At 42.7% G+C, this 16076-nt stretch overlaps 1 protein-coding gene across 1 annotated transcript; it reads right to left on the bottom strand.

Moving 5' to 3' along the window:
* Positions 1-28: 28 nt before the first annotated feature.
* On the bottom strand, positions 29-8699 carry si:dkeyp-66d1.7 (myeloid-associated differentiation marker homolog). The gene is made up of 2 exons (XM_039004218.1): positions 8586-8699; positions 29-2555 (listed from the first exon to the last, which is right to left on the bottom strand). The coding sequence occupies exon 2, from the start codon at positions 2421-2423 to the stop codon at positions 1539-1541; it is 885 nt and encodes a 294-aa protein (XP_038860146.1). The 5' UTR covers positions 2424-2555; positions 8586-8699; the 3' UTR covers positions 29-1538.
* Positions 8700-16076: the final 7377 nt, after the last annotated feature.

Here is a 16076-nt window from a genome sequence, read left to right as displayed (position 1 = left end):
GTGTGTGTGCGCACATTTGAGAGAGATCGAGAGAGAGAGATTGAGAACACCTAAATGTTAGTTTATTTTATTCAATTAACAAGGGCAAAGACAGATATACATAGGCTATAATTCAGGGATCATCAACTACATTCAGCCGCAGACTGTAGACTGCAAGAAGCCCAAACAGATAACATTTGACTCAAACATAATAATTTTAAACTTAGCTTACATGTGTATACAATCACATTACTCGCTCTGTTATATGTGGAAATCATTTTGGAACAGATTTCCAAAATTAAAAAACAGTTGAAGTTGATTTGCTGGTGTTTTTAGTCCTTTATGTCAAATCATTTAAATTTGGTGTGGAGGGGGGGGGGGGGGGGGGGGGGGTTTGCTCAGAAAACTTGGGGGCCAAATAAAATTTGACCCGTGGGCCCCCAGTTGACAAATCCTGCTATAATTTATCACATTGCTTTTACTGAACACTGGATTGTATGTTCCCATAACACTGATGTGGTATGCACAGTCTCAACAGGCACAGCGGAATAAAAAACATGTCATGTTTAGTAACAGCAGGAAGTAGTGAGGACGATGCAGCAAATGGATGTCTCCCTCTATGACAAAGTGGACATTCTCATCCACAAGAGCAGACTGTTACAGCAGTACAAAGCAATGGGCCAGATTAAGAAGAATACATTTTCCTAACAACGTTTTGTTTTTATTCTAAGATGTTGTTTTTGGAGACGCCATAGCCTACAGAGAACGGGTTATAACAAACACATAAGTGTCAAACAGTAAGTGTTCATTACACAGTGAGTTTTAATTCAGTTACCTTATGCATATATTATTTCAACATACAATATACTCCTGACATGTAGCTTGGCAGAATATGAAAATATTTTTAAAAAGTGTAAAAACAGGAATGTAAAATTAGCAAAAAACCTACACTAACAGAGTATATCTTTACATTAATTCAAACACAATTTGTTTTACATCATGTCTTGAAAACATTTGGAGCAGTGTACCAATCTTCTAAAAATTACTTACGGGTTTGATTGAATTACTTGTATCCCTTCGTAACTCATCTTAAACAAACTAGGAAGGTGTGAGTTGTTCTGTAAAATCTACCTACAGTTTTCCATAATGTAAAAAGTCATGCTTATTAAAAGACCATTGAAAGTTGTAAGACTTTACATGATCTATAGTAATGTCAATATTCTCAGCAGATCCATCCTGTCTTTGGAATACTGCATTTATGTGTCAGATAATCAGAGCTCAAACCTAGAAAACATCTGGTCCATCTGATCATAGTTCTTGGGTCTATAAAATCATCATTGTGTAAGGACTTTTCCTTTTGCATGAAATAAGAAATAATTTAGTGTCTATGTGTGGAGGTGACTAATGGCTGAACATTGATATATAAATGACACAAAATACAGTAAGCAGTTTCTTTGTTTCTCCCTCTTTCTTCACCTCTTCATTTCTACTCCTCAACTTCTTTCCATCCTACTCAAAATCACCTACCTCTTCTCGTTCTTCCCCTCTATACCTTTTGCTCACACAGTAATAAACACCAGTCGGGCAGAGTAGATCAGGTCTGCCAGGTAGAGCACAAAGTTGACTGCAGTGAGCACAGCCACAGCCATCTGCTTGTCCCATGCACACAGCCCTTGACTGTTACCACAGAAAGTGGGCCTGGAGGAAGTGCCCCCGTGCTTCCTGTCAAATGAAAAAATGGGCCAGACGATGGTAGCGGAGAGGTACATGATGACAGCGAGTAGGGCGTAGGCAGACAGGAAGCGGGCGAAGGGGAAAGGCAGGCAGCCGGTGCACTCGCAGATACACAGCACAATGATGGCCGCCGACAGGATGAAACAGATGCAGTAGACGGCCAGGCACCACCTCAGTGCATCGTGAGAGTTGTAGGACACCGGGTCGCTGATGAAGACAAAGATGACGCAGGCCACGAAGGTTTCACACACTTTCAGCAGACCCGGGGCAGTGGCCATGTAACCTGCTACCTCACCTGGCCGGGCTTTGCTGATGCTCACCTCACTCATGTAAGCGATGGTGGCCAGGCAGGAGAAGACGGTGGCCACGATGCGGTAGTTATGAGTCTCGTTGCGGGAGGTCTGGCCCTTGAGGAAATAGAGGGGGAAGATGATTGAGGCGGAGAGGCAGAGCAGGGAGGCATAGCAGGCGAAGGTGATGGGGAAGTTTTTCCAGGAGACGGGGGCACGGGTCTGCAGGCCAAACAGCTCTACCAGCAACACCAACAGGGTCCCAGCGAAACTGAAGGCCCAGCAGAACACACACCAGTCCCCTGTACCGTGCTTGAGGTCGGCCCCATGGATGGTCACAGCAAAAGCCACACAGGAGAAGACCAGAGCACACAAACGCACCCAGAACAGGGGGTTGGAGTGCACCACCACTATCGACATGATGGGATATGGATGATGCTTGACAACTAGGACGGGTTAGACTGAAGTGAAGGGCTGAATTGGCCGGAGATGTAGGTGTTTCTGTGAAATACCCTAAGCCTACAGTTCTTGGTGCATCTGTGGCAGAAGGATCTATAAGGAGACACAGAATAGAGAGCAGCTGTCAGTAACAAAGAACAAATTGACAGCATGCATTCATATAAAATAAATCTCATAGCAAGTATTGATTCCATTATGATTTTCAATGTACATTCTTGATGATATATCATATTTGGACTCATGAGGGCAACAGTAGCAATGTGTCATTATCTCCATCTCAACATGTAAGTAAAAAATAAAACAAATTCATATGTTGATACCTTGTACAAGGAGAATCAAAAGTATAGGTTCTCTTCAGTTTTATACTCTGAGTGCTTTATCAGCTGAGGGATTCCTGTTCTGTGAGTCAGTGAGTTCATGTCACTGGACATTCCTTCACCCCCCCTTTCAGACAGACGTGGTGCTGAGACCTCTACCCAACCTCTCAGCCAATCTGTCACCAGCCTCTGCGGAAGGGCCTCATCCACTAACAGTCCCAACATCCAGAGACACTCAGGGCTGCTCACTCACACTATCCCCCACAAGTGATAGTGAGTCCATGTTCCCAGTTTACATACTGTTGAAGGACTCAGAGACACATGTTTACATTAATAAAATAAGTTGTTCAAACAGCAGGGGACAGAGAGTAGGAGGAGGGATATGGAGAGAGAAAGAGAGGAAACAGACAGATGAATTAAGATTTGAAAAATGGACAAACAAAGTGAGAGTGACCAAAGGAGTCAGTCAGAAAAGGCTAGCTGAAGTAAAAGGAGGAAAAAAATTAGAAAAAAAAAAAAAAAAAAGGGGGGAAAGCCCTGTGCCTTAACCTCAGAAGGACACATTTTAAACACATGAGGAATAGCAGAGCAGTGAGTCACCTCCCTCCCTCTCTGCCCTCCCTCATTCTCCCTTTCTCTTCCCTGTAAGATTTTCCAACTCGTTGAGTTATCCCAGATGTGCAGACTGCTGCCAAACTGCAAACTGAGTTAAAGGTGCCAAGTCCCTTCTACCTCTCACACACACTAGAAAAACCATATGGAAGGCAGAAATGGAAAATCCATCCCCTCCCTGCCATTACTTGAATGTTAGGAAACTTGGTAAAAGACCATAAAGTCCCTGAATGGAAAGCCACCTTATAAAGGGTGGCATGGAAAAGACTACATTATCATCCAAACAGAGGGACTTCCCTTTAGAGATACACTCACAGTCCCACACTCAGTCTGGACAGGAGAGAAAACAGGATATTACAGTCAAATTAACTCCCTCCCTCCCACACACACACACACACACACTTGAGGGTGAGGAGGCTCAGTGTTTGTTTGCAGCCAGGGTCACGAGCGTTGTTATGACAACATGGTTAACTCGATTTCACCAATAATTCAGTTAAAGAGCTATGGGCTCACAGGCTGGAGATGTTCACATGTTGTTTCATCATGCTCCATAGTTCAGCTGCAATAATAAGGGGAACTATTTGCTTCCACGTGTTCTGATCAATAGTAGACTATATTCACACAAAATACACTAATATATGTATGTATATGTAAAGTTGAAGTCGGCAGTTTACATACACCTTAGCCAAATACATTTAAACTCAGTTTCACAATCCCTGACATTTAATCCTAGTAAATATTCCCTGTCTTAGGTCAGTTAGGATCACCACTATTTTAAGAAATGTGAAATGTCCGAATTAATAGAAGAGAGAATGATTTATTTATTTCATCACATTCTCAGTGGGTCAGAAGTTTACATACACTCAATTGGTATTTAGTAGCATTGCCTTTACATTTTTTAACTTGGGTCAAACGTTACGGGTAGCCTTCCACAAGCTTCCCACAATAAGTTGGGTGAATTTTGGTCCATTCCTCCTGACAAAGCTGGTGTAACTGAGTCAGGTTTGTAGGCCTCCTTGCTCGCACACGCTTTTTCAGTTCTGCCCACAAATTTCCTATAGGATTGAGGTCAGGGCTTTGTGATGGCCACTCCAATACCTTGACTTTGTTGTCCTTAAGCCATTTTGCCACAACTTTGGAAGTAAGCTTGGGGTCATTGTCCATTTGGAAGACCCATTTGCGACCAATCTTTAACGTCCTGACTGATGTCTTGAGATGTTGCTTCAATATATCCACATCATTTTCCTGCCTCATGATGCCATCTATTTTGTGAAGTGCACCAGTCCCTCCTTCAGAAAAGCACCCCCACAACATGATGCTCCCACCCTCGTGCTTCACAGTTGGGATGGTGTTCTTCGGCTTGCAAGCCTCCCCCTTTTTCCTCCAAACATAACAATGGTCATTATGGCCAAACAGTTCTATTTCTGTTTCATCAGACCAGAGGACATTTCTCCAAAAAGTACGATCTTTGTCCCCATGTGCAGTTACAAACCGTAGTCTGGCTTTTTTATGGCGGTTTTGGAGCAGTGGCTTTTTCCTTGCTGAGCGGCCTTTCAGGTTATGTCGATATAGGACTCATTTCACTGTAGATATAGATACTTTTGTACCCGTTTCCTCCAGCATCTTCACAAGGTCCTTTGCTGTTGTTCTGGGGTTGATTTTCACTTTCGCACCAAAGTACGTTCATCTCTAGGAGACAGAACGCGTCTTCTTCCTGAGCGGTATAACGGCTGCATGGTCCCATGGTGTTTATACTTGCGTACTATTGTATGTAGAGATGAACGTGGTACCTTCAGGTATTTGGAAATTGCTCCCAAGGATAAACCAGACTTGTGGAGGTCTACAATTTTTTTTCTGAGGTCTGGCGGATTTCTTTTGATTTTCCCATGATGTCAAGCAAAGAGGCACTGAGTTTGAAGGTAGGCCTTGAAATACATCCACAGGTACACCTCCAATTGTCTCAAATTATGTCAATTAGCCCATCAGAAGCTTCTAAAGCCATGACATTATTTTATGGAATTTTCCAAGCTGTTTAAAGGCACAGTCAACTTAGTGTATGTCAACTTCTGACCCACTGGAATTGCGATACAGTGAATTATAAGTGAAATAATCTGTCTGTAAACAATTGTTGGGAAAATAACTTGTCATGCACAAAGTAGATGTCCTAACCGACTTTCCACAAATTTCTTGTTAACAAACTATAGTTTTGGCGTGGTTGAAAAACGAGTTAATGACTCCAACCTAAGTGTATGTAAACTTCCGACTTCAACTGTATGTATGTATGTATGTATGTATGTATATACACACACACACAAAAGTACAGTACTAGTCAAAAGTTGACACTCATTCCAGGGTTTTTCTTTATTTTTACTATTTTCTACATTGTACAATAATAGTGAAGACATCAAAACTATGATATAACCTATATGGAATCATGTAGTAAACAAAAAAGTGTTAAAACAAATCTAAATATTTTATATTTGAGATTCTTTAAAGTAGCCACCCTTTGCCTTGATGACAGCTTTGCACACACTTGGCATTTTCTCAACCAGCTTCATGAGGTAGTCACCTGGAATGCATTTCAATTAACAGGTGCGCCTTGTTTTAAAGTTAATTTGTGGAACTTATTTCCTTCTTAATGCGTTTGAGCCAATCAGCTGTGTTGTGACAAGGTAGGGTTGGTACACAGAAGACAGCCCTATTTGGTAAAATACCAAGTCCATAACATGGCAAGAACAGCTGAAATAAGCAAAGACAAACGACAGTCCATCATTACTTTAAGACATGAAGGTCAGTCCATGCGGAAAATTCCAATTCCAAGAACTTTGAAAGTTTCTTCATTTGCAGTTGCAAAAACCATCAAGCGCTATGATGAAACTGGCTCTCACGAGGACCACCACAGGAAAGGAAGACCCAGAGTTCCCTATGCTGCAGAGGTAAAGTTTATTAGAGTTATCAGCCTCAGAAATTGCAGCCCAAATACATGCTTCAGAGTTCAAGTAACATACACATCTCAACATCAACTGTTCAGAGGAGACTGTGTGAATCAGGCCTTCATTGTCGAATTGCTGCAAAGAAACAACTACTAAATGACACCAATAAGAAGAAGAGACTTGCTTGGGCCAAGAAATATGAGCAATGGACATTAGACCGGTGGAAATCTGTCCTTTGGTCTGATGAGTTAAAATTTGAGATTTTTGGTGTAGTTCCCACCATGAAGCATGGAGGAAGAGATGTGATGGTGCTTTTATAGTGACACCGTCAGTGATTTATTTAGAATTCAAGGCACACTTAAACAGCATGGCTACCACAGCATTCTGTGGTGATACGCCATCTCATCTGGTTTGTGCTTAGTGGGACTAACATTTGTTTTTCCAACAGGACAATGACCCAACACATCCAGGCTGTGTAAGGGCTATTTGAGCAATAAGGAGAGTGATGTAGTGGGGCATCATATTACCTGGCCTCCACAATCACCCGACCTCAACCCAATTGAGATGGTTTGGGATCAGTTGGACCCCAGAGTGAAGGAAAAGCAGCCAACAAGTGCTCAGAACAGGTGTATAAAATCGAGCTCACAGCCATGCAATCTCCATAGACAAACATTGGCAGTAGAATGACCTTACTGAAGAGCTCAGTGACTTTCAACGTGGCACTCTCATAGGATGCCACCTTTCCAACAAGTCAGTTAGTCAAATTTCTGCTCTGCTAGACCTGCCCCAGTCAACTAAGTGTTATTGTGAAGTGGAAACTTCGAGGAGCCACAACGGCTCAGCTGCGAAGTGATAGGCCACACAAGCTCACAGAACAGAACTGCTGAAGCGCGTAGCGCATAAAAATGGTCTGTCCTCGATTGCAACACTCACTAGTTCCAAACTTCCTCCGGAAGCAACGTCACCACAAGAACTTCGAGAGCATCATGAAATGGGTTTCCATGGCCAAGCAGCCGCACACAAGCTTAACATCATCATGCGCAATGACAAGTGTCGGCTGGAGTGGTGTAAAGCTCGCCACCATTGGACTCTGGAGCAGTGGAAATGTGTTCTCTGGAGTGATGAATCACACATGGTCTGGACGAATCTGGGTTCGGCGGATGCAAGGAAAACGCTACGTGCCCCAATGCATAGTGCCAACTGTAAAGTTTGGTGGAGGAATAATGCTCTGGGGCTGTTTTTCCATGGTTCGAGCTAGGCCCCTTAGTTCCAGTGAAGGGAAATATTAACGCTACAGCATACAATGACATTCTAGACGATTCTGTGCTTCCAATTTTATGGCAACAGTTTGGGGAAGGCCCTTTCCTGTTTCAGCATGAAAATGCCCCCCGTGCACAAAGCGAGGTCCATACAGAAATGTTTGTTGAGATCGGTTTGGAAGAACTTGACTGGCCTGCACAGAGCCCTGACCTCAACCCCATCGAACACCTTTGGGATGTATTGGAACGCCGAGTGCGAGCCAGGCCTAATCGCCCAACATCAGTGCTCGACCTCACTAATGCTCATGGCTGAATGGAAGCAAGTCCCCACAGCAATGTTCCAACATCTAGTGGAAAACCTTCCCAGAAGAGTGGAGGCTCTTATAGCAGCAAAGGGGGACCAACTCCATATTAATGCCCATGATTTTGGAATGAGATGTTCGACGAGCATGTAGTGTATATCAGAGCCCTCATATTCAAAAGAGTCAGCTATAATCGGTTTACATCTTCCCTGTTATTCTGGCAGCTGTCGCCTACCGTTATCCTCCCGTTATTCTGGTTGGCCATTGACAACCACAGTCCGAGGTGATGCGAGAAGTGCAAATTGTGCCGCGCACTGGAGTTTCTCAGTGTTACAAAAAAACGAGTGTATCCACCATCAAGTCATTCATAGAAAGCAAAAACATTTCAATGTCAAACAAGTTTTACAACAACGCAGCAGTTATTTTCTTGACTATCCTATCTTGTGTCCTAAATACTGCTAATAATAAGCAATTTACTTGATACCGTGCAAAAGTGATGTTTTATTTCCAGCGCTCACGGTGAAAATTATTATTTTCAATAGACTGTGTTAAAACTATAGAAAAGCATGCAGGTAGGCCAAGTTTCAACTGTTTGTAGAACATGCTGTAGACAACATGTATAAAAACTACGCTAACCCTCGGATAGACCAGTATTCTATTACACAATCTCAAATATAACTCTGAAACAAAAAGGTATTACCTTTTCGTTCGTTTTGGGACTGCAAAATCCTTCGTTCTCTCTCAGGATCTCTAATCGAATAGGAATTTACACTGGTAGCCTTCGTAGTCCTGGTTTTAACACAGCCGTAGTCAGAAAAAACCCTCCCCCCAGCTTCCCGCCCATTGCAACCAAATTAGGTATGAAATGTCTCAAGCGTTATTTCCACATATTTCTTTCTACTGCGCGTCATCCCAATCCACCCTCATCCATTTAGATGAATAATCTTTGTATTAACAACCTGGTATAAATTAATTAAATAATGTCAATGAAATTATTACAGTTTAATTAATTTAATTGATTGTCATTTGGTTATTATTGTTTAATTTGGCGTGATGGTTCCAATTTTTAAAGCAGCAACGTCCTACTATGGGATAAGATAGAGTGGTGAGGGCTACAGAATGATGTCATCATTGGCTAGGCTACCAAGATAATAAATTATTTTGCATGTACTACTCTTCTTTTTTTGTTGCTCACATTATTTGTATTATGTTGCTAAGAAACAGAGGCAGTTCCCCTGGAAACCACTATTTATTTACTTATAATGTGATTTAAGTGACTCAGAAACATCCGTTTCCGGACCTGGGCCAAAGATTGAAGGCATACGAAGTTGCACAAAGCTGCACCAAAAGTGTTGCGCTCCAGCGCGACAAGCAGTCAAACACACACACACACACACACACACACACACACACACACACACACACACACACACACACACACACACACACACACACACACACACACATGATTCAGAGGGGTTGGGTTAAATTAGGAAGACACATTTCGGTCGAATGCATTCAGTTGCAAGTAAAAATACTTAATTAAAGTACTAAAGTCGTTTTTGGGGGGGTATCTGTTATTTACTATTTCTATTTTTGGAAACGTATACTTTTACTTCTCTACATTCATAAATAAAAGAATGTCCTTTTTACTCAATACATTTTCCCTGACACCCAAAAGTACTCGTTACATTTTGACAGGAAAATGGTCCAATTCACACACTTATCAAGAGAACATTCCTGGTCATTCCTACTGCCTCTGATCTGGTAGACTTACTAAGCACAAACGCTAGATTTGTACATTTGGTCTGAGTGTTGGAGCGTGCCCCTGGCTATCCATCAATAAAAAAATACAAAAAGGAATTTGAAATTATTTATACTTTTACTTTTACTTTTGATTCTTAAGTATATTTTATAAATTCCATTTACTTTTGATACTTAAGTATATTTTAAACCAAATACTTTTAGATTTTTACTCAAGTAGTATTTTACTGGTTGACTTTCACTTTTACTTGAGTCATTTTCTAGGATAGGGGGCAGCATTTTCACTTTTGGATAAATAGCGTGCCCAATTTCAACTTCCTTCTACTCATCCCCAGAATATAAGATATGCATATTATTAGTAGATTTGGATAGAAAACACTCTGAAGTTTCTAAAACTGTTTGAATCATATCTGTAAGTATAACAGAACTTATGTAGCAGGCAAAACCCCGAGGACTAACCATACATTTTTTTTTTTTTAGCTCACTGTCTGTTCAATGAGTTTTCATTGGAATACTGGATTTCAAAGTCAATAAAAATAGCAGCACAACATTGCTTAGAATCCAGGGCAATGGTGACATCTTTGAGGACCTTTAAGGTTACAGTGACACATCCATAACCTGAGTGGAAACCAGATTGCATACCAGAGAGAATCCTATAGACATCAAGAAAGCCAATCAGTTGATTATTGCCAAGTTTTTCCAACACTTTTGATAAACAGAGCAAAATAGAAGTATGCCTATAATAGTTAGGATCAGCTTCATCTCCCCCTTTAAATAAAGGATGAACCGTGGCTGCCTTCCAAGCAATGGGAACCACCCCAGAAAGGATAGACAGGTTAAAAAGGTCGGAGATAGGCTTGGCGATGATAGGGGCAGCAACCTTAAAGAAGAAAGGGTCTCAACCATCTGCCCCAGATGTTTTTTTGGGGTCAAGTTTCAGGAGCTCCTTTAGCACCTCTGACTCAGTGACCGCCTGCAGGGAGAAACATTGTAGCGGGGCAGGGGAAAAAGAGGGAGAAGTGTCGGGGCTAGTCGCATTAGAAGGGGTGGGAGATCAGGAAATATTGGATGGGCAAGGAGGCATGGCTGAGTCAAATAGGAATCCTGACTTAATGAAGTGGTGATTAAAGAGCTCAGCCATGTGCTTCTTGTCAGTAACATCCGCATCATCAACATTAAGGGACATGGGCTGCTGTGAGGAGGAGGGTTTTTTCTCCAGGTCTTTAACCGTTTTCCAGAACTTCTTGGGGTTAGACCCAAAGAGAGAGAACTGCTCCTTAAACTAACTAACTTTGGCCTTCTGGATGGTCTGAGTGCACTTATTTCTCATTTGCCTGAACGAGAGCCAGTCTCGTATGCGTGTGCCGAGCCTTTCGCCAAATGCAATTCTTGAGGTGGAATAAATCTGCAAGATAACGGTCGAACCAGGGGCTGAACCTGTTTTTAATTCTCATTTTATTTATGGGGGCGTGTCTTTGACCAATACCACTGAAAATATCAAAAAATAAGGTCCAAGCGTCTTCGACATAGGGGATCAAGCTGATTCTATACCATTTTACAGAGACCAGTTCATGAAGGAAGGCTTGCTCATGAAAGTGTTTAAACAAGCGTTTATGACAAATCAGGACATGTCGTTTCACTGAGCAGCCATTATGAACACAAGCTGTAAAACAGTGATCACTAAGGTAATTACAGAAAACACCAGACTGATAGCTATCAGGATTATTTGTGAGGGTAACATTGAGGACAGTAGCCCTTTCTGAGTGTTTGGAGTCATACCTTGTGGGATTGGTAATAATCAGAAAAAATTTTAGGGAGTCCCATTGCTTTAGGACCTGGTCAGGTGGTTTAAGTATGTCCCAGTTTAGGTCACCTAGCAGGACAAATTTAGATTTAGTGTAAGGGTCCAGGAGAGAGCTTAGGGCAGGTAGTGCACAGGCCAGTGCTGATGGAGGACGATAGCAGCCAGTAACAGTCAACAAAGAGCTATTTGAAAGTTTAATGCTTAGAACCAGCAAATAAAATTTTTGGGGGACAGTGTCACGTTCCTGACCGGTTTTCTGTTATTTTGTATGTGTTTGACGGTCAGGGCGTGAGTTTGGGTGGGTAGTCTATGTTATGTGTTTCTATGTTTGTTAAAGGGTGACCTGATATGGTTCTCAATTAGAGGCAGGTGGTTTTCATTTCCTCTGATTGAGAGCCATATTAAGGTAGGTGTTTTCACATTGATTGTTGTGGGTGGTTGTCTCCTGTGTCTGTGTCTATGTTGCGCCACACGGGACTGTTTCGGTTTGTTTGTCCGTTCGTTCGTTTTGTGTAGTCATTTTTCCTGTTCGTGCGTTCTTCGTTACATGTAAGTTCTTACGTCCAGGTCTGTCTACATCGGTTTTGTTATTTTGTTTATATTCAAGTATAGTTCGTTTTTTGTCTTGTTTAAATAAATTCATTATGTCCAACTACCACGCTGCATATTGGTCATCTGATCCGTCTCGCCTCTCCTCGTCCGAGGAGGAGGAAGAGCTAGAGAATCGTTACAGACAGACTTGGTAGAGACAACCGAACACTGAAGATGATCCTTGGTGAAGATTGCCACTCCCCCACCTTTGAAAGATCTGTCTTGCCGAAAAAGGTTATAACAAGAAATGTTAACATCAGTATTCAAAACACTCTTCCTTAACCACGTTTCAGTAATGACCAACACATCTGGATTGAAGCTGTGAACCAACACCTTCATTTGATCCATTTTAGGTAATAAACTTCTAGTGTTTAACGTGCAAAAAACCCAGGCTTTTACGAGAGCAGAAATCAGTGAAGCAGATATCAGAGCACAAGTCAGAATTGGGGCTAGCAACAGTAAATGAGCCAGGGTGTACATGCACATTTCTAGATATCATCAGCAGTAATACAATCAAGGCACTGCAGAGGACAGGGAGAGCTCTGTAGTGCGGATTTATGACATCTGAATGTGCATTAGATGGCAACAAGATCATATTATACAGCAATTTCATCAGGTAACACGAATACAAAGCCGGCGAGAGGTGGTTAGAATAGGATGGGAGGCCAAAAGTCTGTGTAACCAATAGATAGTCAGTGTCCCGAATGTTGGAATAAACATAGTCTGTCCCATGGTTGGGTAAACAAGAAAGTTCATAGTCAACAAAGCAAGCAGGAGTCATGAGGCAAATAGCAAAATAGCAAAATGCACAAGAAAAAAATAAAATATATAATGACTTGGGGCTAGCCATTGTAAGTTCAGAGTCACTCGTCACAACAGTGCGTGTGTGCTGGAGGCGAGCGAAAGCTCGGGAGAGATGGGGGGAGTGTGGTGGGGTACCTATACCAGACAGGGGGAGACAGGCCAGGGCAGACAGTGAACAGATCGCCAGGTGGAATCCAAACAGCAGTGCAGCAGGCAACGGGAGTAGGTGTCACATCCACTTGGGACATTAAAAACGGTCATATCTTATGTTTCACTGAGCCGTGGCTGAACGACGATATTAAGAACATACAGCCTCTGGTAAGACACCGATATTGGCTCTAAAACCGCACTCAATGAGCTGTATACCGTCATAAACAAACAGGAAACGCTCATCCAGAGGCAACAGTCCTAGTGGCCGGGGACTTTAATGCAGGGAAACTTAAATCAGTTTTACCTAATTTCTATCAGCATGTTAAATGTGCAACCAGAAGGGAAAAAATTCTAGACCACCTTTACTCCACACACAGAGACGCGTACAAAGCTCTCCCTCGCCCTCCATTTGGCAAATCTGACCATAATTGTATCCGCCTGATTCATGCTTACAAGCAAAAACTAAAGCAGGAAGCACCAGTGACTCGGTCTATAAAAAAGTGGTCAGATAAAGCAGATGCTAAACTACAGGACTGTTTTGCTAGCACAGACTGGAATATGTTCCGGGATTCTTCAGATGGCATTGAGGAGTACACCGCATCAGTCACTGGCTTTATGAACAAGTGCATCGAGGACGTCATCCCCACAGTGACCGTACGTACATACCCCAAACAATGAGACAGCCTATAGGGAGGTCAGAGACCTGACCGTGTGGTGCAAGGACAACAACCTCTCCCTCAACGTGATCAAGACAAAGGAGATTATTGTGGACTACAGGAAAAGGAGGACCGAGCACACTCCCATTCTCATCGACGGGGCTGTAGTGGAGCAGGTTGAGAGCTTCAAGTTCCTTGGTGTCCTCATCACCAACAAACTAACATGGTCCAAGCACACCAAGACAGTCGTGAAGAGGGTACGACAAAGGTTTTACAGCTGCACCATCGAGAGCATCCTGACGGGTTGCATCACTGCCTGGCTATAGCAACTGCTCAGCCTCCGACCGCAAGGCACTACAGAGGGTAGTGCATACGGCCCAGTATATCACTGGGGCCAAGCTTCCTGTCGTCCAGGACCTCTATAGCAGGTGGTGTCAGAGGAAGGCCCTAAAAATGATCAAAGACTCTATCATAGACTGTTCTCTCTGCTACCGCACGGCAAGCGATACCGGAGCGCCAAGTCTAGGTCCAAGAGGCTTCTAAACAGCTTCTACCCCCAAGCCATAAGACTCCTGAACACATAATCAAATGGCTACTCAGACTATTTGCATCCCCCCTCTCTTATACGCTGCTGCTTCTCAATGTTTAATATCTATGTATAGTCACTTTAGTAACTCTACCTACATGTACATATTACCTCAATTACATCAACTAACCAGTGCCCCCGCACATTGACTCTGTACCGGTACCCCCTGTATATAGCCTCGCTATTGTTATTTTACTGCTGCTCTTAAATTATTTGTTCATTTTATTTATTTTTTTCTTGGTATTTTTCTTAAAACTGCATTGTTGGTTAAGGGCTTGTGTCACGGCTATCGTAAGAAGAGGACCAAGGTGCAGCGTGGTGAGCGTACATACTTTTAATAGTAGATGTCGCCAACAAAACAATAAAAAAACAAACCGTGAAGCTTAAGGCTATGTTCCACCAAGACAGGTGGAAAAAAGGGCTACCTAAGTATGGTTCTCAATCAGAGACAACGATAGACAGCTGCCTCTGATTGAGAACCACACCCGGCCAAACACAAAGAAATAGAAAACATAGAAATAAAGAAACTAGAATGCCCACCCTAGTCACACCCTGGCCTAACCAAAATAGAGAATAAAAGCCTCTCTATGGCCAGGGCGTGACGGCTTGTAAGTAAGCATTTCACTGTAAGGTCTACACCTGTTGTATTTGGCGCATGTGACAAATAAAATATGATTTGATTTGACACTCCAACACACACAGAGTAGAATGCAGACACATTTATACTGTCTTTTCATACACGCACACACAATCACATACAATCAATATTTACGCTGCTGCTACTGTTTATCATATATCCTGATGCCTACTCACCTTACCCCTATACATATGTATCTACATCTATTACTCCAGTATCCCTGCACATTGTAACGCCGTAGCCAGTATACACTTCCTCAAAAGAGTCACATGCCCCGGGACAAGACCTGTGACTTGCCTTGCTCTCTAGAGCAGAGCTCCTTCGAATTGAGTGATAACTGGGGTGATGTTAATTGTTTAGGCGGAGCAATTGAAATGGAAGATTCCCTGAGTCTGTGACGCCCGCTGTTTGGTGCAATGCAGACCCGGTGGCGAGCATGATGAAACTGAAAAGACACTGTTCGTCCTTTTGAGTTTCACCTGACAAAGTCATGTTAGAATATGTCAGTTATCCCGAGAGAGCTTTTGTGCCGAACCCACTAAGGTGTTTCAGATGCCAAGCTTATGGTCATGTTGCAGCAGTGGGTAGGAGGGTGATTCTGAGATGTGAGAAGTGTGCAGGAGGGCAGAGACAAAGGACTGTGTAGTATCAGTGGGAAAAACTGTGTGTCAATTGAGGGGGAAGAGGGCCGCGTCCACATCCTAGTCGGAACAAGGAAACTCAGAAATGTAAGACTTGCTGATTAGTTGAACGCATCACGTGTATAACTACAACCAGCTAGCATGTTGGAAATTTCAGAGTTCCGACTAGCACGTGAATGCAGCACTAGTCAGTTGCACAACTGAATGCATTCAATCAAAACGTGTCATCTGAATTTGACCCAACCCCTCTGAATCAGAGAGGTGCGGATGCCCATGTTGCTGGGGATCAGAAGTGTCCAGTGCAAGAGAGACAGGTTGAGGTTGCCAGGGTCAGAGTAGAACAGGTGTTGTATGCTGAGGCAGTGGAGAGAGTAGAGGATGATGGGTCAAGGGTGAGTAGTAGGCCTAAGCCAATACAGAGTGATAGAATTTGTGCTTCAGTAAGGTTGGCTTCTTAGCGTTCATTGACATGTTTATCAACTGTACCGCAGAAATGGAACGTAAATCACAGAAAATAGATGTTGTGGTGGCAGCTGCAGAGAAGTACTTGGGTGTACA

Source organism: Salvelinus namaycush, chromosome 11, assembly GCF_016432855.1.
Source record: "Salvelinus namaycush isolate Seneca chromosome 11, SaNama_1.0, whole genome shotgun sequence".
NCBI lineage: Eukaryota > Metazoa > Chordata > Actinopteri > Salmoniformes > Salmonidae > Salvelinus > Salvelinus namaycush.
Note: the sequence above shows the minus strand (reverse complement) of the source record. Positions and strands in the feature narration are given on the sequence as shown.